A 26,974-nucleotide genomic window follows, 5' to 3' on the forward strand; every position below is an offset into this window, starting at 1 on the left:
CACAGTTATGAAGAAAGACTAAAAAGGGGTACTTATTTCACAGTTAGAAAGTGGTCTATGAGGCACTTGGTGATTTTTCTAACACTCTTAATGTATACTACCTTTCTGCATTCTTACCATCAACCCATAATTCTTCTAGTTTGCTAATGATGTTTTATGTTTATCCAAGATTCCCACAAACACTTTATAACCCAAGTGATGGACCTAACGACTAAGAAAGTTCCTAGTAATTGACATAACTAGTTAAGCTCTTAATTTAGAGATGCACAGTTTTCATAAAACAGGAACATCCAGAAGAACTTTTAAGGTATGCAGTGCATAGTAAGTGACTTTAAGGGTAGCTCATGGTATGTATGCAAGCTGATAAGACAGCAACTAAAAGCTATAATAATCAACAATTTGAGTTCTGTTTGCTACCCAGAATAAGGCAAGTATATACATTTTAATTTAATGTTTTGTAATGTGTATCATTATCATTATTGTTGAAAACTGTAATTAAAGTTACCATATGATTATAAGATGTTGAGCAATGTACTAATTTACCTCAATTTGCAAATTTTCATACTTATTTTGATTATGGAAAAGAAGAAAGGAATATGATGGCAAGAAAATACAGTATCATGAATATTCTTTTTCTTATTGTTAAAATACCCAATAAAGTTCTAATACTAATATAACAAAACTCTACACAATAATATTTTCTTTTAATTAAATGTTAAATGAAATAGTGATTTTAAATATTAGATTTAGGAGGCCTATAACAGTCACCCAAAGTACTCTAGTGCTCAGTTACTAATGCTCATGTAAGACATATGTAACCAAAGTTTAAAAAAAAAAAAAAGGCAAAATTTATGAAGACAAGAATTTAATTCATCAAATTACCATAACTATCCACGAGATCATCTCTGAAGGCTATATCCCAGTTCTATTAATATGATTTTCTGATTTGCATGAGGTCAAATCAGACTACATCTTCCAAATAAAACCCAACACAGAGATAGGAGCAGCGGCCCATGCATGGAATTTATTGTGTGCTACTGTTTATAAAATACTCGAATAGTCCTGCACATGCATAATATTTCCAACTTAGACAGGAGACCGTACAGGGTGCACTTTCTGGCAAACAAAACAATAGATGGTTCCGCTGCCTGGAGCTCTGAGTTGTATTCCAGGGCATGAGGGAAGCAGGCCACCAAAGTAAAGGGAAATACCAAACTACAGTGGCAATCAATACAGGTCAATAATTGTGAAAAATTAGCACATGGTTCCATTTAGTTTAACCAAGCAGTTCTGTAACTATCAAAAGAAAATGTTCAACATGCAATCTTGACTTTTATGCTTCCACTAACATCTGAATGAATGAACAGAACCATTGCTTCTATGCTGCATTGCTTAATCAAAAACACTTCCAGAACATTTTTAAATTTCCTTTGCATCAAAACATAAAAATGATAGAAAGCCAGCAGCAAATCACCCTGGTGGCTATTTAAGCAACTTGAGTACTCACAATAAACTAAAATTTCTCATAACATCTAGGTAACCTATACATGTCGTACCTGTACATCATAGGTCTATATATTAAATATTTGCAAAATGAAAACATGCATACACAAAATACGTCAAGTTTTACAGACATGATTTGAATTAAAATTTACTTTGACAATGTACAAACTTCTTTTAAAGTACCTTAAATGAGTAATTCTGTAATTCTTCATAATTTTGAAATTTAGAGGTTTTCTTCTTAAATCTCTGGGGTGTAAATTTCAAAAGATCTGGGCAAAAAAGATTCTAAATTAGTTTTTGGACTTGTGTTCAAGTAAGAGAGTCTGCCTAGAAATAGGTTATGCATTCATAATTGAAAAATACCAAGACTATATTACAGAATTAGCCACATTTAAGAACTATAGACCTGAGGTCAGCATTTGTATAAATGCCAACTGGGTTTTCTCAGCATTTTGCCCATAACTCAAAATACAGCTTAGTAACCTCAGAAATGTATTTTTAAGACCATGCTAATTCATCCTTTAAAGACATTTCATGGGGAAAAAAAAAAGTCCACATTAGCTCTTAGGATTGCATTTGAAGTCATGGTTAAAAAACAAAATCTAATTCTACTGAGGGGAAAAAGAAATCTCATTTGTAAACTTAAATGTGTGAACCACAAGCATAAATGGAGGTGTAGTTGCCCTCCACTGGAAATTGCCCCAAACCCCTTGCTCACTGCTCTCCACCTTGGCAGCGATGACCCAATCTTATCAGATATCACAACATGTCCCAGGGCCCTCAAGCCTCCATCCAGGAAGGGGGCTGGGGTCTCAAAAGCACAATGGTTTCTCCAGAGGGACTGTGACATTTACAGTCAGCTTGGCCGACCCCTCCAGATCCTGGGGGTGATCTGTCCATTTGGGGCCCGAGATGTGAGAGTCCCTGGGAAGCCGTGGGTCACTGGGCACTATGGTTGCCAGTCCCGTGGTTCTCAGTGGCATGTGCGGTGTTCAGAGAATTGAAACCATCTTGCTGTACAGCATCTTTCCGGGGTGGCATTCTCTCATTGATCCTATCCAAACCCTTTGCCTCTTCAAAACTGCAGATTCTATGTGGTGGAGAGAATCCTCGTATTGCTTAACAAAATGCAAATTTGATAAGTCAGTAATTGAAAAACATTTCTGAGAGTTCAAAAACATAATTAATGATTTTTAAGAAGAAAGAAATTAGCTGTATGTAGCAACATTTAAATCTTACTTTAACTGAATCCTATCCCCACTCCAGACTTCCCCTTAAAATGTGAAATGTTTAAACCTAAATGTAAACACGATAGCTTCATAGATGACAAGTGTTAGCATAGCCTTTAAAAAAGAGAACACACAAAAATAACCCTTCCATGACCCCAAAATTAACCTGCAGGCAATGGTCTCAGGGTCTCAGTCTGACTTCTACTATACGACTTATCTCCTACAAAAACCCTAAAATCACCAGTGACTATCACAGTAAGGCAGCAACAAGAGTAGGGGCAAGTGAGGAGGCTAAACAAGGTTAACCTTGACATACAAATCTGTACTAATAGCTTCGGTATATTAAAATTTAGCAGATCAGAACTATCTTGGAGGTCAAGGTATGTATCATCACCCCATCACCACCAGGATGAAATGAAAAAGGTGGGGAATGCCTCCAGGAATTATATCTGTATTTGGCTGATAGTAAAAAGTATTCAGTTTCATATTTTAGGAAATGTCTTCCTTAATTCAATGGCCATTCACTGCATGTTCTTTGGAAACCCAAATCAAAAGAAATGGCAATCCTCCTCCAACTGTTATAATTTCTCATTCACTTCATTTATAATGATGCTTCCTCCACTATTAAAATGTGCACACAAAAGATTTCCATAACTGGTTATAATCTGGTTGCTTTTATATGTGCAATCCCTGGGACTCAGAGTCTGTGCATGTGAACCAAATAAATGGTTGAGGTGGCAAAGCATTTAGCAATGTGTAATATTAGGCCAACATATCATATACATGAATATAATATTATTAGCAAACGCTAAGCCAACAGCAAATACATATATAAAATAAAAATCATAGTGACAGCTCCTGCACTTTCAGGTGAATTACTGAAAATGAATAAAAGTCAATTCAAACCTATATCTAGAGGGGGTTTCATCTAGGAAAAAAATGATCTGAATAGCATAGAATCATGCAAAATGTGGAACAGATCTTTCTTTGCAACTTCAAATGCTATAATACATAGCATAACATGCTGCACTCTAAAGAATTCGGAACGGTGAATGCTGGTTGCACACTATACTAGAAAAAGAAAATCCAGATTGTCACTATGGAAATTGGTCCTTGTAATTAAAAAAAAAAAAAAGAAAGGAAGAAAGAAAAAAAAAAGAGAGAGGAATGTGACTATTAAACTTGATGAGTCAGTGAGTCTGATTCATCTTGGGCTGTGCAAACTAGGAGTAAAACACACCCACAGGACATTCTCTGATGCCCACCCACACACCACAGATCTCTGCCCAGCGCAAGGACTCTGATCGTACCTTTTTCAGCCTCAATAGCCTCAACTGTGGCTGTACAGAAGTGAGCAGAGGCATGCAAAATGAATGAGAGAGATGAGAAGGGTCATATTGTACAGCAGAAAAGGCAATGATCACGTAAAATATCACAGTATCCCATACTACATCATCATTTACAATTTAACATAAATAGTATCCATATTAGAGAGCCCCATCCAATCCCCCAATTCCTGACACAGCACAGTTTACACACAGCACTATGACAACATTGCTCAGAGCACAGAACACATGGACCTAATGTAAACACAGACACCTCAGCACCCATGCAAATACACTCCAGTGTTAATTACCTACTGTGAATTCAGTATTTTGATGGCCTTAGAATTTTTCAACATGTTTATTATATCACATCCATCACAATCACAAGGAAATCCTCTAGGGTGAAATTATGATGGCAAAATTGTAGCAAAAGTCAAACAGAAAATTCTGTTTTTCCCCCATCTAACTGAACCAATACTCATTATCAGTTGTTCCATAAGATATAAACTAGAAGAGGTCAGTAATGCTTTTCCTGTTGCTTCTAATTCATAAGGCAAAGCAAAAGTGAAGTTGGTATGGATACAATGAAACTTAAGGACAGTAAACTTGATGAATTACTCTAATAGAATAGTTCCGTAGCTCTTTTGTTTGGGTAACCTAAAAGGACCCCATCTACCAGGAACTTCCTTTCTATTCTAACATTGGTGTCCCACATATCTAAAGATATTAACCTCTATAGCCTTTTAAAAAAGCTGTTTGTGTTCAGTTTATCATGAACTCAAATCTGCCTCAGGCACTAACAACATGGATTCTCAAGTGAAGATAGAAAGGCCATTGTACATCTTTTCAAGCCTGTCTACCAACTAGAGAGAAATCAAATAGAACTGAGATCTTACAGGCAATAAATCCTAATTACTGTGTGATATGGACATACACATAGGTCATATAAGTGAGAAAGGCATTCTTAATATAGTTTGTCTCTGGCCCATTTAGAGAATTTCAACATTATTTAGTCATACATTTTGTAATCAGTCTGTTGGCTCATTTCTGGGTTCAAACTGTATAAAGTACTCACATTGAGGACCAGGATCAAAGATTGCAGAGGATAATACTGCCTGACAATGTTGCAAATTCTCCACTTTACCCAAAGTGCACACACTCAGAATATTTATAACAATAATGTCCCATACTTTCTATTTTGCTTCTTCTACAAGGCCAATTAGATTTAGAAATAATAAATTTTGTCCAAAGCAGTTATTAATGTGAAAGAAAATGATGAATCTAAGGAGTTAAAATAAACTAAATTAGAAATTTGTTGATCTTAACCAGATAGTAAAGGTAGTTGGGAACCCAAAAAAGTAGGGTGAACACTGAATAAAAAAAAAAATTAATTTTCCTTAACTGTTAAACTACATTAAAATACCAGACATTTATTGTACACCCACTGTACAGATGACCATTTAAAAAACCTAGCTCTGTGCACATAGAATATACTCTTGGAATCTTCCCAGACAGAAAACCAGGATAAATGACCCACCTCTACTTGATCAGCCCTGCAACATCTATTCTTCAAAATAAGGACTATTTTCTCTATAATTTAGACATTAAATGGGGAAAAAAAATAAATGCCTATTAGAATATGTTTTAAAGAGCTTGTGGTAACAGAAGTGATTTTATAGGAAATATTTCATAACTTTTATTACATATGGTAATAAATTAAAAGTAAAACCTGGTATCACTGTAAGAATTAGTACCTATTTGAGTGCATCAGTAGTTTAAAAGTCTATTTATAAACTTTTCAAATTATGAAATGTAACAACATACTTCTGAAATAATCGTATGGATTTTAATTTTATATGTAAAAGCATGTTTTAGGTCAATTATATTCTCTGCTCTTTCTAGAAGCTTCTAAATGCTCCTAATCCTTTTCAGGATACAAAATACATATTACACTCAAAATTGCATACCATGTCAAGCTTGTATGTTTAAAATTGAAAAAATGGTCATCTGAAGCTTAAACATTAAGATGGAAAGAGATCTCATAATTGCAAAATTCTATCTGAAAGGCACTATTTGGGATCCCTGGGTGGCGCAGCGGTTTGGCGCCTGCCTTTGGCCCAGGGCGCGATCCTGGAGACCCAGGATCGAATCCCACATCAGGCTCCCGGTGCATGGAGCCTGCTTCTCCCTCTGCCTGTGTCTCTGCCTCTCTCTCTCTCTCTCTCTGTATCATAAAAAAAAATAAAAAAAAAAATTGAAAGGCACTATTTTTCCTCTATTTGTTTTCAGTTTTATAGAGCATCTTGATACGGTGTTAGTAAATTTGAGTACAGTGCTGTCACAAACTGTGCTCCTCAATATTACACGGGATAAATAATGATGAAGAATTTGGCATTACTAAAATGGAGATGGCTACATAGGTCCTGGTGAAGGGTAGTAGCATTATAGGGCTAGTTCCTAAACAAATTTCCATGAGTAAAATAAAAGGCACATAAAATATATCAATTCCTACTCCAAAAGAGTTGTGGAGTTTGTGAAAACATTCAAGAAATATAAATTAACTTTAAGCTTATTGATAAGGCAATAGGACTTATTTTCTGAGTTATTTCTGACAAGAGGACTGAGATATTAGAATTTACATCACACAGATGCAGCTTCTTAGGAGTTTTGTTATGTGCTTCAAAATGGGTTTATCTTATTATGCTAGGGAAATTGCTCCACACTATCAAGAGCCATCACTGGCACAGCTAGGGAGCTATCTAGCTTCTAGTTTGCCCAAATTAGACCCCTTAAACTCAGCACTGTACTGCTAACTCACTCTGCTGGGAATACAGTCCCTTCAGTAAAGCTGTTTTTCAAACCTTCTCTGCAGTTGGGGGAGAGTTCAAAGTTGGAAGACTGAGCTTCAGGCTGCATGCAAATTAAGAATGAGTAGAAGAGCTAAGCTGCCAACAAAGCATGTAATTAGCAGGAACTAATTGTGAAATCTAAAAGGTTTGCTGTAAATACAATGTAAAAGTAATAATATATCCAAGGATAATAGAGTGATGACTGTAGTGTAGATTTATTAAAGTATGAGGCCTTTCAGTTTTCCTTTTCTTTTATGAACAAAGAAGAAAAGGATAAACATTTTTCAAACTATTAAAGTTCATCCTTTTCTATTAACACTTACTTTTGTTAGTTTTATTGAATGTTTAAGATCTTTGTGTTAGTAAAAATTCTTTTTAGCTCATTTGCTAAAGCCCATAATATAAGAAAAATGGAGGGCAAAGAATATAAAGAAAATCAAAGCAATTTTTTTAATTAAAAAAAAAAAAAAAAAGAAACCTTGTTTTAAAACATAGCTGTACTTCTCACATATACCAGTAGTGGTAGCAGACAACACACTAACATATATAAAATAGAACATGTATAGACTGTAAGTAGAAATTATTGGTCTAGAGAAAGATTATTTTATTTATTTAGGCATTTATAATGAGACTAAGTGAAATGAGGCTGTGAAAAGTCAGTCTGATTTAAATTTATTCAAAAGTTTAGGGCAGCGCAGGTGGCTCAGCGGTTTAGCACCACCTTTGGCCCAGGGCCTGATCCTGGAGACCCGGGATCGAGTCCCACGTCAGGCTCCCTGCATGGAGCCTGCTTCTCCCTCTGTCTGTGTCTCTGCCTCTCTCTCGCTCTGTCTCTCTGTGTCTCTCATGAATAAATAAATAAAATCTTAAATTAAAATACTGAATAAAAAAATTATTCAAAAGTTTAAATCATTTATTTTTTGCTTTAAAAAATTCACTAATTATAACACCAGAAAGAAAGTTAGCCATGATTAAGGAAAACATTAGATCTGTTGCTGCCTGTTTTAATAGAGCAATGACCCTTGGAGGGCTGTCAAAAGTGGCTACAGTAAAATAAAAATTAAAGCTTTCTATATCACATTTTTTGCTTTTCAACCACAAGGGAAAGAAATCTAGACTTTGAGTTATTGTGTATACTCTAAAACATTCAAATCACTCTCTTCTATTTAATCTGTTTTGGGCTTTCAAAAAGTTAACCCAGTTATTTACACAAATATTTACGCCAAAAAAATAAGTTTTTTAAAAAATATAAAGTATTCAATGAGCCAGATTACAGGAATGCTTTACGTATAATTTTATTTTCATGCAAAATAAAGGCACACTTAATAACACCCTTTCAACTTTGACTTACAGGATTTAAATTCAACCCCTTATAACAATGACTTAATATCTAATGTTACATTCATGTTCAGAATGCACAAAGTACAGCAACAAATGCAGCAAACCTCAAAACAAGGTGCTACAAAGTTGCTTCTACATCAAAAGACAGACAAGCGTCTGATAGAGTAATTTAATTTAACATACTTTTACAGACATACAGCTAACCTAAAGAAAGACAGACAGATTTAGGAAAGCAGCTACATCTGCAGAGGAAGAAAACAGCATGTTACAGACAGTCAATTATACATAGAACATTTGACAAACACCACAGAAAACAAACTTTGGCATCATTTACCAGGGTACAAAACCTTGCACAAATCTTTTGGCAAGTGAAGTGCATAAGTAGTGTTTTGGGGCTCAAGCAGATTGTTAATTCTAAAATTAAGTATCTGATAATATAAGCATTGTCTAATACAATTACATAAATTAAAAAAATAAAAAATAAGAAACATGGAATTACATTTCCATTTTTGTAATATGGATATCCTTGATTCACATTCTGAAATTGGGGCTTTTAAAGGAAAAGGGTGCATTAGACAAACAAAAAAAAATAAATATTTAGACATTATGATATGAGCTGCTCCCATATCATTTCATTCAAAGCTGAGAAACTGACCATTATTTTCGATTGAAAGGAATACCCATTCTATCAATTTTCTGCCCTGGTCAAGTTCTTAACCAAATACTACCTATCATATAGTATTCTACCTATGTCAGCTGCTGAGACAGGAACTAAAAAGCAGAAGGAATTCCCTGCATGCATTATGTGTATTGTTAGCAAAAGAGTGAGGTGTGCCCCAGTCCATCTGAGGCACAGCAAGTTGCATAACATCATTACCACTTTGCAGGGTCTGCCGTCCTCCAGCCAACACTCCACTAGGCAACATCCCTGTGGGAGTCAGGCCCTTGAGTGTCAGCACACTTTCACTCTCCTCCCTATAGCAAAGAGATAAAACAAACAGAGATTTCCAACAAATGGTTAATATAAAAGAGGAGGGCCTAAAGGTAGGCCATGTATATAATTTATAACATTCATTGTTATCATATCTTCCTCAATTCCAAGATAAGACATTTTTCCATATTTTAAATGTGGATAAAAGGATAAGAGGGTGGGTGCCTTATTGTTTTTCCTGAAAAGCTTTATTAAGTATATGATGACATTCATCATCAATGAGAATCATACAATTGAGAAAATTTGGTATTTCTATCCTGTAAAGTTCAAATATCTGATATAACCAGTTTTGTAAACAAATTTTTAAGGGCTGACCCATTTACATGTACCCTTAAACCTAGCCTTCCTGAATTAACCCTAAAAAGATAATTTGTGGCTCCAGCAAAAGGAACTTCTTATATGGAAGAGCAAGTTCATCAGGAATACTCTAAAAAGTACCCCCTCCTTCTCATCATGCTCTAGTTTTCAAGGCGTAGAACTAGTACTTTCATCACAGAAGGGTACCACATACTCAAAGTGAACAATAATACTCACAATGGTCAAAAACCCTAGTTTCAAAAGGACTGTTATTCCCTTGTTGAATATCTAAATGTACACCTAAACTTCTTTATAGGAAGAATGCTGCTAAATTGCTTTTAGCTATTAAACAGAACACTGCTTACAGCAAAGTACAATAAAAGCAATTTCTGTAAAACAAATAATCAGGAAAATACATCATTACCTGAGCACAGAGAAGACCCTTGCCATCTTGCCAATTGCTCGAATTTTGTTTCTTATGATTTCTTTCCGGGCTGCAGCTGAACCTACTTTCAATGGAATAAATAGAAAAAGAGACTCAAGTTTAGGGCATCCACACTTGCACCATTCTATTACCCTATACCACGCTCATCTTAACCAACACCAAACCCTCTGCCACCAGCTCACATGGAGGAGACTAGGTGAACTCATGCCAGAAAGCTTCTCACTCCTTCAATGTTTAGCTCAGCGCTGGTCTAATATTGGGGTCTGATACAGATACAAATGAAAAGTAATACACAAACATTATGACTCTCACACTACTGCTAATTATTAAAACAGCAATGGGAAAGAAACTAGAACCCAACTTATATCACAAACCAGAGGACAAAAAAAAAATTTCTAACAATCCTATAGTCTTTAATTTTCATGAGGACCTACTGCATGCAACTAACAGATAAGAATTGGTAGTAACTCTGTTTAGGCTTCTGTTTAACTATTATAAAAGCCTCTGACATGCAGGCTGGAAATATCTCATCTTACTATGATAGAGTAAGTTCTTTGCTCTAAGAGGGATTAAAAACAATGGTTGATGAAATAACTACTGTGCAGATGACGCTGAACTAAGGACCATACCAGCATTTCAACAATAAAGAACATCTTAACCTCATGGAGCAAATGTCCTCAAAGTCATGCAAATATATACAACAAGCTCTTACATCCCTAGGTGAGTATGACACAAGGAGAGTGAACAATGAGAAAAGATTCCCTAATAAACACGGCTAAAGGATCACTCATGTTTCCTTTTTAAAGGGTTAGCTGTACTGCTTATCACTGATACAGAAGAGAATATATCAAAATAACTTAATCTTCAGCTGAAGAAAAACTCAAAGTTGTATCTTCCTTCCCTTGGCCTCCAGAAAGAACAACAATCTCAGTCCCATTATCTCATATATAGCAACTAGAATCACTCTGGACCCAAGAGTGTGGTTCCTTATTCCTTAGAGCTGTGCTTCAACATGATGAAAACACATATAGAAGCACCATGGTTGAGGAGAAAGTTAAGGAAAGGCTAAAGAGACTAGACTAAAAGGGGCCGTGGATATACAGAGGTCTGAACAACAACCATTAGTCTTCTGGGCCAGAGCAACTTATTTAAAATTCAAGCAGCCCACAAATACCATATAATTAAAAACTAAGATGATGACTGGACCTTACTGCAAGGAAACAGAAAGGAAATCCAATTTCAAAGACAAAAACAAGACATATTTTAGAGAAAATAGGCTCCATGGCCATGTTTATGATGCTCTAAAGGGTAATGTGAGCACTGAAGCTACAGCTTTTGCAAGTTCAAAATTGCAGGTACTACATAGCTATTTTTGAGATGCCAAAAAAATCACTAAAAGTCTTAGAATCATAGAATACTAGAATTTGAAGAGACATTAGGGATACTGCAAAGTTTAATCTCCTCATTTTATAGACAAAGAAAAAAAGTTTATTAATTGTCTGTCCAAGGACCTAAGGTAAGTCTGATTTCTTTGAATGAATTAACATAAACATTTTGTTTTTAAATTGACAGAATGTTAAAAACAGCTAGACTGGGGAAGAGGAGTGTGGGGATGGGAGAGGATGGCTGCAATGAGGTACATTCATATTTTCAGCCTTAATTTATATATCTGTAAAACAGAATAATATGTAAACTATATTGATTTCAAATTTTAAAAAATCACTGGAATATAAAAACAGTATGCAAGTCAGGATTTTAAATCAGTCTACAAACACATCATGCATAATATTAAAGAAAATGTCCACAGAAAATTACTCTGGGGAATAAGACAGACAATCAAACACCCCTAATCATGCAGGGAAAAGTACAAAACATTACAAATAAGCAAAAGAATGAAATTTTAAAACAAGAGGAATGAAAAAGAGGGAAAAATATTTCCATGCACAGAAAGACAGATATCTTGGAATATGACTTCTAAAAACATCAAATTCTATCTCCAATACCACTTACACTAAATTTGTACAAGGCCCAAAAGGACTCTGCATAAATAGTACTCAATGAATGAGCTAACTTACATGGACATGAGGATAACTTATGAAGTCATATTTCAAAACAATGTTACTCTGTCTGGTCTGTACCTTTTTTATTGCCATATATGAGCCGTTCTTCAGATGGAGAGTCCAGAAAAAAGGAAGTGAATGATGGAGAAAAGGTGGTTGAGACAAATAAAAAGATAGAGATTTAACTTGGCAGTGGTACTGAAGAATGAATGTAGAAAGAAAGAAAGAGAAAAATGAAGGCCCTCATATTTGAAATTTGAAAAATGTAGTACTGTAGGATCTGGTGAATAAGAGGGATGCCACTGGGTAGAACTCTAAAGGAAAGATTTCTTAAAAGATATGTGTTCAGAAGAAATTATGGACAGAATGACTATAATATTTGATGAAAGTAGACAAATTAGGGACAGAAAAAAAACACGTGAAAACACATAAGACTGATAAAAGACTGTGCAAACAACAATCGCACATTTATATTGATACCCCTAAGGAAATGTGTCACCCACAGGAGTATGTTAAGTGAAGGGTAATGACACAAATTATATACAAACTCATGTGGTTCTTCAAGGACACCAACATCTGCAAAATCTATTAAGTATATACAGAGAAATGTAGGTAACTTTATAAACTACCTCAGTGGAAAATCTTACCCACTTCGAATAACGGAAAGGCTAAGCCTCCCACACTCCATAATAACAAGAACACATAATTTCTTGAATCTGAATTGTAGAACTTTTGCACATACTCAGGATCAACAGTATGTGCTTTCTGTTCCCAATCCAATCTGGGAGCTTGAGGGACATCTTTTTGCAGAAATAGCAACAGATTGTTTCAAAGCAAGTAATAGCTCTAAGAGTAGGCAGCAGAAATGTTTCTTTTGAGCTTTCCATATCTTCCATTCTAATGTAGAGATACATGATTCCATTACAGGAAATGCAAAGTTTTAGTTTAGTAAAACCGTAACATATGTGGATTATGTATTTCCTTTACCCAACTCAAGAGAGAAGATAAATATCTGAAAGAAATAGTATGCATTCTAAATATCACAGAAATCAGCGTTCAGAAATTCTCTTTAATGATTAATTAATACCTCTAAAAGGAATGCTATGTGCACTTATACATCCAATATGTTTATGCAAATTTTTGCCTTTAAAAATAACTCCACATATACATTAAACAATACAGAATACCAAAGATCATCACTTAAGAAGACAGTCTCATTCCTTTACCCAACCTCAGCCTTAAATATGCAAAATCTATTCTTTCCTTCCTGCTACTGTGACATCTCCATTCCTGCTCTTTCCCTTTTCCCACAGAAAAGCTAAACTCTTATTCTGCCTCAACAGCCATGTCACCAAGTTTTCTTTCTAAATCAGATTTCTCCCCATGCCCAGCTTATAGACTAGTTCTACTGCTGAGTAGGAAAAGGGGAAGGAGAGGATGAAAAGCATGCTATCATGGTGAAAGGAAAAGGGGAAAGATGTACAGTTATGGGAAAGAAATATGGGAATGTGACTAAGGAAGGGACATAAACCCAGTTCCAGTAGCTCTTTTCCCTATCCCATCATAGTATCTGTCCTAATCTCCTCCCATTTCCTCCATTCCTCAATGGTCTCCCCCAAACCATTCTCATTACTCCATACAAACTCCCAGATTCATATTATTAAAATGTTCTTGAGGTATCTACTCCTACTACTTGGTATGGAAGGGTGAAGAAATGAGTAACTACACCTGCTATGTTGGCAGTAAAGGGAGATCTATTTCTAGTACTGAAAGCTGGAACTCAGTGTATTTTCACACAGAAGCACTGTCAAAAATGACAGCTTACCAATTTTTAAAATTATTTCCTTTCTATTCCTTCAAACCATGGATGAGAAGATCCTGGGAAGTTAAGTGACTTCTCCAAGATTACATAGCTTAGCATAATAGTAACTCCAAAATACAAAGACCAATGACCCTTTTCACTAAACTACGTTGCCTCTTTAATAATCAAACTCAATTCATCTCTGGAGAGCAAGAATGATATAACAAGTGGATAAATAAGCATAATTTATCATTGAGAGGAAAACATTGATTAAATACATAAAATCTCATTTGGACTATAATAAAATTTAATACGTATTCCTGGCTGAATCCCAAAAATGATTCAATGTCTATCCACATGTAAGTCATAAGTATCTAAATCAGAAGTAGTAGACTTAACAGGGAAATTTTTTTTTTTTAAATAGGAAGAGGACTAAAGCATTACTTATCACCATTCCTCTTTAAAATACTCTTTAAAAAACATTATTAATAATGATACAAATTTGTTAAAAATAAAAAGAAATAAAGATAAAATATAGAAAAATAAACAATATCAGCCTTATGCAAATGAAATATTTTTAAAAGTTAAGGAAAACAAAATAAAAATTACCACAGGAAATAATTCTGCTGATCCTAGTTGTCAAACATAAGATAAAACCACAAATATATAATGTATACCTCATACACAGAAAATACGTTAAGAGAAACCAGTTGTAATAATGTAAAAACATAAAATACTATAGTATTAATTTAAGTTGATAATAACAGATTTTTTCAGAGAAAAACTGTAATTTTAAATGGAATAATTGTATATTCAATATATTAAATGCAGTAATTATAGTAAATGAACTAATTATATAGAGCAAAATATCTTGATCTTAGTTTAGAAAACTAAATATTTTTTAAAAACCTTCCTAGATGCAGATGCAAACAGAATTTGACATAACGGAATCTATGAAATAGCTAGTAGCAGTTTTAATTGGTATCTCATTAAATCTATCTGCATCTAGGAAGATTAAAAAAAATTATATATTTTAAATATTTGACATATAACAAAAAACCTTATATGAAGAAATCAGTGAGCTATGAACAAAATTATTTCAGTAATTATATCAATACCTGTAAGATTATGAAGTAGGTACATAATATCATCTTCACTTTGAAGATAAAAAACTGAGACTCAGAAAAGCTAAGTAATTTGCCTGAGGTCATATAGCCACTATGAGAAACTAGTATCTGAACTCAGACCTAGTCTAACTAAAGAGAAAAGGTGGCAGAACAGAGGAAAAAATATTTAATTATAACTACTTAAAAATTTTATGTAAAAGACAGATAACAATGAAATGTGTTAGAGCTAATACCTCTACACAAATATCAAAAGGAGAATTAAAATAAGAAAAAATAAATATTACTCATTAATGCCTATTATCCAAACCAAAAAAGAATGGATATAAATAAATTTATATTTATATTTTATTTATAAATAAAATATATTTAGTTCACAAAACTATAAGCCAGAATAAAAGCACATCTCGGCTTGCCACCAACAGATGGCAATAGCAGACACCTGTGCACAGTCACTTTGTACTTTTAACAAATGGGCTTACAACAGTGTTTAAAAATTAAACTTGTGTGTAAGCAGGGAAATTTCTAAATAGTTTTTACTCAGATTGTACTTAATAAGTAGTCAAATGAGATGTATAGTTTATACACTTGAAAAAGTAAACAGTAAATTACATTTTTTTAAATTAAAAATCATTAGAAAATCAAAGAAATGTAAATTAAACCAAGTGTAATTCACTATGTAGCTACTAAGAAAAATAAGTAAATATGACCAAAACCCATTGAGGTGGGCCTGTGCAGAAAGAGGCCTGTGGATTTATTGCTAAAAGTACTTCATCTTGGTCCAATTCTTCTGCAAAGTAATCTGGCAAATTCATAGCTAAAATAATGAAGCTAAAACATAATAACTCTGTAATTCTCTTCAAGAAATTTATCCCAAGAAATATTATTGTACAAACATATGTACTGCATGTCATTCATAACAAGGTAACTGAAAGCCAACCACAAGTGTCAAACAACATGAGATTAACTATGAAAATACTATGAAAAATATATTAATATATTTAGAAATAGGTAGCTATTAAGTTGTACCAATATGTAGATCACGTTTAATATATGGAAGCAATTACATACTGATTATAACTATGAAAAGAATGCTACATCAAAGATGTGAGGAGCATACAGAAAGAAATAAAGAGCTCTTAGCTTTAAGTTCACATTTTTGTTTTTCAGTGACCTACATTTTTAAAAATATTTAAATTTAAAAGTTTTAAATTTTAAAAAGTTTTAAATAAAAATTTCAAGACATAAAAATTAAAGGAATTTTGTTTTTATGATATTAAATACTATAAATGTAATCAGTACATAGGCTGGTTGGCTTACATAAGGATAAACAGCCATGTCTAACATTGTTTCTATGAAAAAGATGCTTCTGAAAATCAAACTAAACTAGTAAGTGGTCTCTTAAAACAAAGCCACTCATAAGTTGGGAACAGCCTACTTTAGTTTTTGGGAAAAAACTGACAACAAATCGAGGGTTCAGGTATGTTTCTAATGCACTAAGAAGACGATACCAATGAAACTAAAAGCATTTTTATCCCCCCTCTAAGTGGTGTCCATATTCATGAAGAACCACATTCTTTAGTACTTTCAATTTTCCTTTCCTTCTGTTCTTCCATATTTCCCCTTTCCCAAAATTCATCTTCTTCCCCACACCAACAGAAAAAAGTAAAATCACTAAAAAAATCATAAACAGTATCTGAAAAAGTGTCTTAACACTTATCAAATGGCATAGCCATTTGAGAGCAATGACTACATTTTGCAAAAGAGTGTATATTGAAGCTGGGTAGTTAAATAATACCATTTCACAATAAAAAATAGTAAAGTGAATAATCATACCATCAAACTGGTCTTCACCCTCAGTCATCAGTTCATCATCAGAGCAAATACTCAGAACATTTACCAACATTTCTGTCACTATTCAAAAATGAAAAAAAAGGAACAGTTACACAGCAGCAGACCAAAATTCAACTGTCTATATATACGCACAGCAATTATTCATATAATGGTCAAATGATTTTTAACCCAAGAAGACATACATTCTGATAGCAGGAACAAAGAAACTAAAAAATATCAAGGTTTGGGGCACCTGGTTGGCTCAGTCCATTAAGTTTTGGCTCAGGTCATGATCTCAGTGTCTTTAGATTGAGCTTCATGATGGGCTCTAAGCTCAGCACAAAGTCCACTTGGGATTCTTTCTCTCGTCCTCTCCCTCCCCGCTCTGCGCTTCCCTCCAGGCACACATGTTCTCTCTTTCTCTCTCATAATTAATTAATTAATTAATTCTTTAAAAAAAAAAAAACCAACGTTTTCAAAAGGAAAGAAATTCAATGGGGACACCTGGGTGGCTCAGTGGCTGAGCATCTGCCTTTGGCTCAGGTCCTGATCAGGGTCCTCATGGGAAGCCTGCCTCTTCCACTGCCTATGTTTCTGCCTATGTCTCTGCCTCTCTCTTTGTCTCTCATGAATAAATAAATAAAATATTTTTTTAAAAAAATATTTTTATTCATGAGAGACAGAAAGAGAGAGAGAGGCAGAGACACAGGCAGAGGGAAAAGCAGGCCCCATGCAGGGAGCCCGACATGGGACTCGATCTCAGGTCTCCAGGATCACGCCCTGGGCTTAAGGCTACACTAAACCACTGAGCCACCCAGGCTGCCCTAAAATCTTTAAAAAAAAAGGAAAGAAAGAAAGAAAGAAAGAAAGAAAAGAAAGTAAGCAAAAGAAAGAAAGAAAGAAGAAGAAGAAAGAAAAAAGAAAGAAAGAAAGAGAGAGAGAGAGACTAGACGAGAGAGAAGATCTAGAGAAGCTTACGAAGGAGGAAGAAGGACTCATGCCTGAAGTCAGGAAGGGAAGGCCGCCAGACCTACCACGCCCTCCCCCTCGACCCCCACGACCTCCCTACACAAGCTCGAAATCCCCACGCCAATCAATACAAAGAAAGACAAACAAGAAGAAAGAAAGAAATTCCATGGATTACCAGTCTGAGAGAAATTCTGTACAGAATATGTTTTCAGGTCTCAGAAAAAAATGAAGCCGCACAGAGATGAGTAACATCTAAATGTATACATTTAAATTCTTCTTTTATGGATATAGCATTTTCTTACAAAGTAAGAAAAAACAGCACAGTTTGTTTCAAAAAAGCCCCAGAAACTTTTTTTTTTTTTTGAGAGATAGAGCAAGAGCACCCGTGAGTGGGGAGGGGGAGAAAAAGAAGGATAGAGAGAATCCTAATGCAGGCTCCACTCTCAGTGTGGAACCCAACATTGGGCTCGATCTCACACTCCGAGATCATGACCTAAGCTGAAATCAAGAGTCAGTTGCTTAACTAAATGAGCCCACCCAGGCGCCCCCAGGATTTAATTTTTAAAAAACTGACTCTAGCAAGTCCTCCAAAAATTTAATTCTTAAGATTATGAATGAGTAACAACCTTAACCCATGGTTCTTTCTTAGGCTTGTTCCTCTTTTACCATTCTATATATTTTTCCCTTAAGTCTCCAAGATTCTACTCTTTTGATTTTCCTACATTACAGACTATTTCCTCCCTAAACTTAGATATTCTCAAGAGTCTCTTTGCACAATCTCTTGGTGATTTTATATGCTCAATCTCTTGGTGATTCCATCTATAACTATACAGTTTCAAGTATCACCTTTGTGAAGATGATTCCAGAGTCTGTATCATAGTCTTGACATCTCCTTTAGTCTCCAGATTTCCTTGATAGTTTTACTGCCAACCGTCTTAAACTATTTTATATTGTCTGTTTCTCCTACCTGAATGAAAGCTTCATGAGTGCAGGGTGATGTTTTGTTTACTGTTATACCTCAGAGTCTAGTACATCGGTCGGTACACAACAGGAATCCAATAAATATTTGACAAATGAGTAATTTAAAAAAGAAAGGTATAAACAAATTTCAATTAATAAATAAAAATGTCTATTAAATATAAGCCCCTGGATGTCCTAATAGCACCTAGAAATGAACACATCCAAAACAAAATTCAATACTGCTCCTATTATTCCTCCTATAAATATATTAATAGCATACCACATACCGGCCACTGTGCTAAAGCTCCGGGAATCAAATGTAAAAAAGGTCCAGTCTCTACCTTCCAGAAGTTTACCAATTACTATAGAAAATATATATATATATATATATATACACACACACACATACACACCACACATACCACAGAAGAGTAATGAGCCCTATGCTGTAAGTATGCAGAGTTATAGAAAAAGACCTGCAGGGGAAAGAAAGGCTTCTGATAGAGGAATCATGCAGTAGTAATTTGTCAGGTGGAGAGATAAAGCATTCTAATCGTAAGTTAGAAAAACTATGAAGTAGTCACAAATATCAATGGGACAGAACTAAGAGTTCAGAAATAAACCACACATTTAGGGTCAACTGATTTTCGAAAAGCATGCTAAAACAATTCAGTGGAGGAAAGAACAATCTTTTCAACAAATGGTGCTGGGACAAATGACTATTCACATGCCAAAGAATGAAGTTGAACCCCCCCCACTACACACCATACACAAAAACTAACTCAAAATGGATCAAAGACCAGGGCACCTGAGTGGCTTAATAGATTAAGCATCCAACTCTTGATTTCAGCTCAGGTCACGATCTGAGAGTTGTGAGACTGAGCCCCACATTAGGCTCTGGTCTAAGTGTGGAGCTTGCTTGGGATTCTCTCTCTCCCTTTCTGTCTGCCCCTCACCCTCAACCCCTCCACTATTTCTTTCCCTCTTAAAAAAAGAAAGATCAAAGTCCCAAATGTAAAAGCTGAAACTGTAAAACTTTTAGAAGAGAGGTGCCTAGGTGGCTCAGTCAGTCAAGCATTTGCCTTCTGTTCAGGTCATGATCCCAGGGTCCCGGGATCCATGTCATGCTCCCTGCTCATAGAGATGTCTGCTTCTCCCTCTGCCCCTCCCCATGCTCATGCTTGTGCTCTCTCTCTGAAATAAGTCTTTAAAAAAAAAAAAAAAACCAAAAAACTCTTAGAAGATATCATAGAGGAAAATCTTCCTTAGTTCGGATCAGGCAAGTTTCTTAAACACAACCCCAAAACATAAGCAATAGCAACAACAAAATAGGAATTCATCAAAATTTAAAACTTTTATGCTTCAAATGACACCATCAAGAAAGTGAAAAGACAAAAAAATAAAAATTAAAAAAAAGTGAAAAGACAGGGATCCCTGGGTGGCACAGCGTTTTGGTGCCTGCCTTTGGCCCAGGGCGCGATCCTGGAGACCTGGGATCAAATCCCACGTCGGGCTCCCGGTGCATGGAGCCTGCTTCTCCCTCTGCCTGTGTCTCTGCCTCTCTCTCTCTCTCCCTGTGTGACTATCATAAAAAAAAAAAAAAAAAAAAGTGAAAAGACAACCTAAAGAGAAAATATTTACAAATGATATATCTCATAAGGAACTTCTATCTAGAATATACAAGGAACTTTTACAACTCAGTAATAAAAAGAAAACCTATTTATTTTTAATTTTTTTAAGGATTTTATTTATTTATTCATGAGAAACACAGAGACAGAGGCAGAGGGAGAAGCAGGCTCCATGCAGGGAGCACGATGTGGGACTCGAACCTGGATCATGGGATCAGGACCTGAGCCAAAGGCAGATGCTCAACGGCTGAGACATCCAGGCATCCCAAAAGAAAACCCATTTAAAAATGAACACAATATTTAAATAAATGTTTCTTCAAAGAAGATAAGCAAATGGCCAATATACTTTTAAAGCTATGGTAATCAAAACAGTATATGGTACTGGCACAAAAAAGACACATAGACCAATGAAACAGCATAGAAAGCCCAGAAATAAATCCATGCTTATCTGTCAGTTAATCTATAACAAAGGAGACAAGAATACATAAGAGAAGACTGTCTGTGATAAATTATGTTGGAAAAACTGGATAGCTACAAGTAAAAAAATGAAACTGGACTTCTTTCTCATACCATACACAAAAATAAACTCAAAATGGATTGAAGACCTAAAAGTAAGACCTGAAATCATAAAACTCCTCAAAGACAACAGGCAGCAAACTCTCAGACACTGGCCTTAGCAATATTCTTCTGGATCTCTCCTTAGGTAAGGGAATCAAAAGCAAAAATAAACCACTGGTACTGTATCAAACTAAAAAGCTTTTGCACAGTGAAGGAAACCACCAACAAAATGAAAAGGCAACCTACTGAATAGGAGAAGATATTTGCAAATGATATATCCAATGAGGAGTTAATATCCAAAATATATAAAGAACCCCTACAACTCAACACCAAAAAACCAAACCAATCCCATTAAGAAATGGGCAGAGGACTTGAATAAACATTTTTCCAAAGAAGACCTACAGAGGGGCAACAGACACACGAAAATATGTTCAACAAATGCAAATCAAAACCACAATGAGATATATTACCTCACATGAGTCAGAAAGGCTTGTATCAAAAAGATAAGAAAAAAGTACTGGTGAAAATGTGAAGAAAAGGGAACTCATACACTGTTGGTAGGAATGCAAATTGGTGCAGTAACTTTGGAAAACATTATGGAGGTTCCTCAAAAAAAATTAAAAATAGAAATAACATACGATCCAATAATTCTACTTCTGAGGATTTACCTAAAGAAAAAAAACACTAATTCTTAAAAATATATGCATTCCTATGTTTATTGAAGCATTATTTAAAATAGCCAAGATATGGAAGCAACTTAAGTGTCCACTGATAGATGAATGTATAAAGAAGATGTGGCATGTATACAAAATGAAATATTACTCAGCCATAAAAAAAAGAATGAAATCTTGCCATGTGCAACAAAATGGATGGACCTAGGCGGTACTGTGCTAACTGAAATTAAGTCAGACAGAAAAAGACAAATACCATGTTATTTCACTTACATGTAAAATCCAAAAAACAAAACAAAACAAAAACAAAAATAGACTCATAAATACAGAGAACAAACTCATGGCTGTCAGAGGACAGTGGGATAGGCAAAATAGATGAAAGGGAGTAAGAGGTACAAATTTCCAGTTATAAAAGAAAATAAGTCACAGGGATGAATGGTACAACATAGGAAATATAGGCAATAATATTGTAATAGCTTTGTATAGTGGCAGTTAACTACACTTATGGTAAGTATTCTATAGTGTACATAATTGTCAGATGATTATGTTGTACGCCTGAAACTAGCATAACACTGTATATCAACTATTCTTCAATTAAAAAAATATTTTCTAATAAACACAGGATTTAAATAAACATTTCCTCAAAGAAGATAAACAAATGGCCAAAGAGCACATAAAAATATATTCAAAGCTGTTATTTATTAGGAAAATGCAAATCAAAACCATGAGACACAACTTCATATCCAAAATAATGGCTATAATAAAAATATACATAATAACAAATGTTGGCAAGAATATGAAAAAGATGGAACCATTATACACTGCTGGTAGGATTACACAGCTGCCTTGGAAAACAGTTTGGCAGATCCTCAAAAGGTTAAACATAAAGTTACCATATGACCCAGTAATTCTACTAGGAAAATAAACACATATGTCCATACAAAAAGTTGTACATGAATGTTCATTGCAGCACATTTATAATAGTTTAAAGTGGAAACAAATGTCTTGCAGCTAATGAATGGATAGACAAAACGTGGTATACAATATCACTCATCATTCAGGGAAATGCAAACAAATCCATAATGAGATGCAACCTACCGAATGACATATCTGTTAAGGGCTAGTATCCAAAATATATTAAAAAAACCCTATACAACTCAACAACCCAAACCCAAATAATCCAATTAAAAACTGGGCAGAAAAAAGAATGGGCAGAAGACATAAACAGACAATTCTCTAAAGACATCCAGATGGCTAAGAGACACATGAAAAATACTCATCATTCATCATCAGGGAAATGCAAATCAAAACTACAAGGAGATATCACTTCACACCTGTCAGAATGGCTAAAATTAAAAGCACAAGAAACAACATGTGTTGGTGAGGATGTGGAGAAAAAGGAGCCCTCTTGCATTGTCGGTGGGAATGCAAACTAGTGCAGCCACTGTGGAAGATATGGAGGTTCCCCCAAAAAATTTAAAATAGAACTACCCTACAATCTAATAATCACACCCCCCAAACAAAAACACTAGTTCAAAGGGATATATGCATCCCTATGATTATAGCAACATTATTTACAACAACTGAATTGTGGAAGCAGCCCAAGTGTCCCTCAAAAGATGAATGGATAAATAAGTATAAATACATACACACACACAAACACATACACACACACGTACAATGGAATATTATTCAGTCATAAAAAAGAATGACATCTTGCCATTTACAACAACATGGATGGATCTAGAGGCTATAAGGCTAAGCGAAATAAGCCAATCAGAAAAAGACAAATACTATACAATTTCACCCACTGCAGAATTTAAGAAACAAACAAACAAAAAAATTAACAAAGGGGAAAAAAAGAGAGAAAATCCAAAAAACGGACTTGAAGTGTAGAAAACAAATTAATGGTTTACCAGATGGAAGGTGGCTGGGGAGATGGGTATAATAGGTAAAGGGGATTAAAAGTACACTTCTCTTGATGAATATTGAATACCGTATGGAATTGCTGAATCACTATATTGTAACACTGGAAACTAATGTAACACTGTGTATTAACTACGCTGGAATTGAAATAAACCGTTCTTTACCCTCCACACCCAAAATAAATTTATTTTAAAAGTGGTATATTCATATAATACAGTATTATTTGTTCACAAAAAGGAACAAAGTCCTAATTGATGCTACAACATGAATAAACTTTGAAAACATTATAGAGATATGCTAGTCACAAAAGATCACAAATTATACAATTCTATTTATATGAAATGTCCAGATTAGGAAAATCTATGGAGGTAGAAAATAAATTAATGATTGCCTAAGGCCAGCAAGGAGAGGCAGGAAGAAATGGAGAGTAACTGCTAATGGACACAGGATTTCTTTGGGAGGATGATGAAAATGTTTCAAAAATGACTAGTGATCATTGCACAACTGCACAAATATACTAAAAACACTAAATTGTAGGACAGGTTACCTGTATGGGATATATCTCAATAAAACTTTCATTTAAAAAGCTACAAAAATAATAAAGACACAATATGAAGGCATGAAAGTTAATTGAGCATAACATATTCAGGAATTGGTTATTCTGTATTATGGCTAGAACACAGGGACTAAGACAAGAAATAAAGAAATGAGACTGAAGAAAGAGTAAGAAAGGTCCAAAGAGATTTTGTATGACACATTAAGGTTTATCTTCAAAGCTACCAGAAGTCATTTATGAATAATAAATAGTAGCTTTTAAGCATATAGTACTTTCATCCTCTGAAGAAAAAGCAAGAGAGTAACAGCATAGCAGTAGCCAAAGAAAGATAACAAAGGGGGAAATGTCTTTTATCCTTAAAGATCAGATGGATTTGAACAATTTATGAAAGAACTTAGTAGAGAGAGTTTAAAGATATAGAAGAGCTAATAGATGAAGCAAGTTTCCTGAAAAAGTAGAAGCATAATGGAATCCAAAATCAAATTAGAAGGATTAGCTGTCGATGGAAGGGTCACCTCTTCAACAAGACAAGAATTCAAGGTGAGTGCAATTTTGCAGAGGAGCAGTACATAGAGAAAGCTCCCACTAGTGGTATATGTTTCCTCTGAGAGTGAGGGAAGTGGCTACCAAAAGAATATTTAATAGAAAAAAAAATTCAATTGAGAATATGTCCAAGGGGGAAAGGAAAAGGAAGAAGACTAGTGACACAAAGAATTTTGGGGTACTATCAAGAGCCCAGCCAATGCTAGCAATCAAAGGGTGGTACCACTTCATATCTCTAGCAGAGCTTTATACCCTGGCTATAAGAATGGAGAAAATGGATGGTTGCATTTATTAGAGCTAAGATGTTTAAGATACATGAAGTAGAAAAAAAAGAGAGAAAGGAGTTTGAAGGTGTGTTAAGAAGAGTGGTGAGGAGGGATCTAAGAAAATAAAAAGGTCAAAGGCTAAGCAATCCCAATGAAGATCAAGAGCAGTATAACTAGACTGAGGGGTTGTTTAAATAACAGGTTTTCATCAGAGAATGCTAATGGCAATATTACCAGACTAAAAACATCCAACTCAACTTCAACCATCCCTCCCCTGCAACATGCAATCTTGTTATGTCTTACGGATCTTACCTCTATAGTTCTTGCAGTTCTCCCCTGCTCTTTTTTAAAATATTTTATTTATTTATTCATGAGAGACACAGAGAGAGAGAGAGAGAGAGAGGCAGAGACACAGGCAGAGGGAGAAGCAGTTTCCATTCAGGGAGCCCAACATGGGACTTGATCCTGGGACTCCAGGATCACGCCCTGGGCCGAAGGCAGGCACCAAACCGCTGAGCCACTCAGGTGTTTCCCTGATGTCTACTTCTAATGCTACTAGGGTTTCATTATATTTCCACTTGACTCTTGATGGAGCTTCACAACAGATCTCCCAACTTCTAGTCTTTTTTTCCAGTCCTTTTCACCAATTTTTCTAAATGATTATCAGGGTCATATTCTGTTTCAATTGCTTCCCACCAAAGTTCCAAATTCTCTGTGTGGTGATCAAGATCCTCATGATCTAGCCCCAACTTAACTTTTCATTCTTTTTATACTACTGTCTTCCATACATCATAACTGTGAATCAATCTGAACCCCTCAACATTTGTCAGTGGCCTTATGCTCTCTTGCTTTCTGACTTAGGCTTAGTAAGTTCCCTTACCCAGAATTCTCTTGCTCATATCTACCAGCACAATTCCAGTTCCACCATTCTTCAAGCCTTGGTTCAAATACTACTTTGACAAATATAATCTACCTCTCCTCTCAATTCCTACAAAACTATGTTTCTCTAGAGCACTTACCATATCACACATTAACATTATTTATATATCTTAAGTCCTCTAAAAGGTCTAGATCTTGTGTTTTTGTATCCTTAGTAACTTGAATATAACAGACTTTCCCCCCAAAATCTACTAAATGAATAAATATTACATGTATGACCTTCTATGGAAGATCACACTATATTGGATCCTCTAGAACAGAGTTCTTAAATTGGGGCCAGTATACTAGAAGGCCCTGAGAGAGGCTTACCAATTCACTTCAGATCTATGAGCATCCTGAAAATGTTATGTTTATGTACAAATGTACACATATTTGTACATGAATTTTTCTGGGGCAAAAGTCCGTAACTTTCATCAGATTCCCAAAAGGGTATGTGTTAAGAAATTAATAAAAGCTTTTGTGTAGTTACTTTAATAATAAGAAAGAGTCCTTACCTTTTAGAGATTCATTCTAAAATATTTATAGCTACAAAAGAAATAGCTGAAATATGATCCAATAATTAAACTGTGGGGTGGGGAACAGTGGATGGAGATATAAATGGTACAACACTGGCTATGAGTTGATAATTGTTCAAGCTAAGTAATTGGTACGTAGCAACTCATCATATTATTCACTCTACTTCTGTATATGTTGGAAATTTTCCAACACAGGACTTTTTTTAAAGAAATAAAAAGTCCCAGGGGTGCCTAGGTGGCTCAGTCGGTTAAGCATCCAACTCTTGATTTCAGCTCATGTCATGATCTCAGGATAATGAGATTCAGCCCCACAACAGGCACCACGCTCAGCAGACAGTCTGCTTGAGGAATCTCTCCCTTTGCCACTCCTCGAACTTGCACATGTGTAACCCTTGCACATGCACGTTTTCTCTCAAATAAAAAAAAACTTAAAAAAAAAAAAAAAAAGCCCCCAGAAGGTTAAAAACCACAGATTTCATCTAATTTTAGGATTAAATCAGCCTCTAAGGAAGCATCTGGCTTAGGTTAGTTGCTCCTCAGAGACTGGATCAGAGTCAAACTGGCTTTTTCTTTCTTTTTTTTTTTTTAAGGTTTTATTGATTTATTCATGAGAGACACAGAGAGAAAGGCAGAGACACAGGCAGA

The 26,974-nt window shown here is 35.0% G+C and overlaps 1 protein-coding gene across 7 annotated transcripts in view; it reads right to left on the reverse strand.

Annotated features, from left to right (window-relative positions):
* Positions 1 to 848: 848 nt before the first annotated feature.
* PPP3CB (protein phosphatase 3 catalytic subunit beta) overlaps positions 849 to 26,974 on the reverse strand; it is a 52,231-nt gene continuing 26,105 nt past the window's right edge. Inside the window, exons 10-15 of one of the 7 annotated variants that reach the window (XM_038534359.1) lie at positions 16,802 to 16,879; positions 12,119 to 12,145; positions 9,960 to 10,041; positions 9,125 to 9,222; positions 4,043 to 4,072; positions 849 to 2,621 (exon numbers count right to left, since the gene is read on the reverse strand). In XM_038534359.1, coding sequence (XP_038390287.1) covers positions 2,443 to 2,621; positions 4,043 to 4,072; positions 9,125 to 9,222; positions 9,960 to 10,041; positions 12,119 to 12,145; positions 16,802 to 16,879 — 494 coding nt within the window. In that variant the 3' untranslated portion in view covers positions 849 to 2,442. Of the gene's footprint in view, positions 2,622 to 4,042; positions 4,073 to 9,124; positions 9,223 to 9,959; positions 10,045 to 12,118; positions 12,146 to 16,801; positions 16,880 to 26,974 lie in introns of all 7 variants that reach the window. The other 6 variants (XM_038534358.1, XM_038534360.1, XM_038534362.1 and 3 more) reach the window with 6 other exon arrangements.

Source organism: Canis lupus, chromosome 4 (genome assembly GCF_011100685.1).
Source record: "Canis lupus familiaris isolate Mischka breed German Shepherd chromosome 4, alternate assembly UU_Cfam_GSD_1.0, whole genome shotgun sequence".
NCBI lineage: Eukaryota > Metazoa > Chordata > Mammalia > Carnivora > Canidae > Canis > Canis lupus.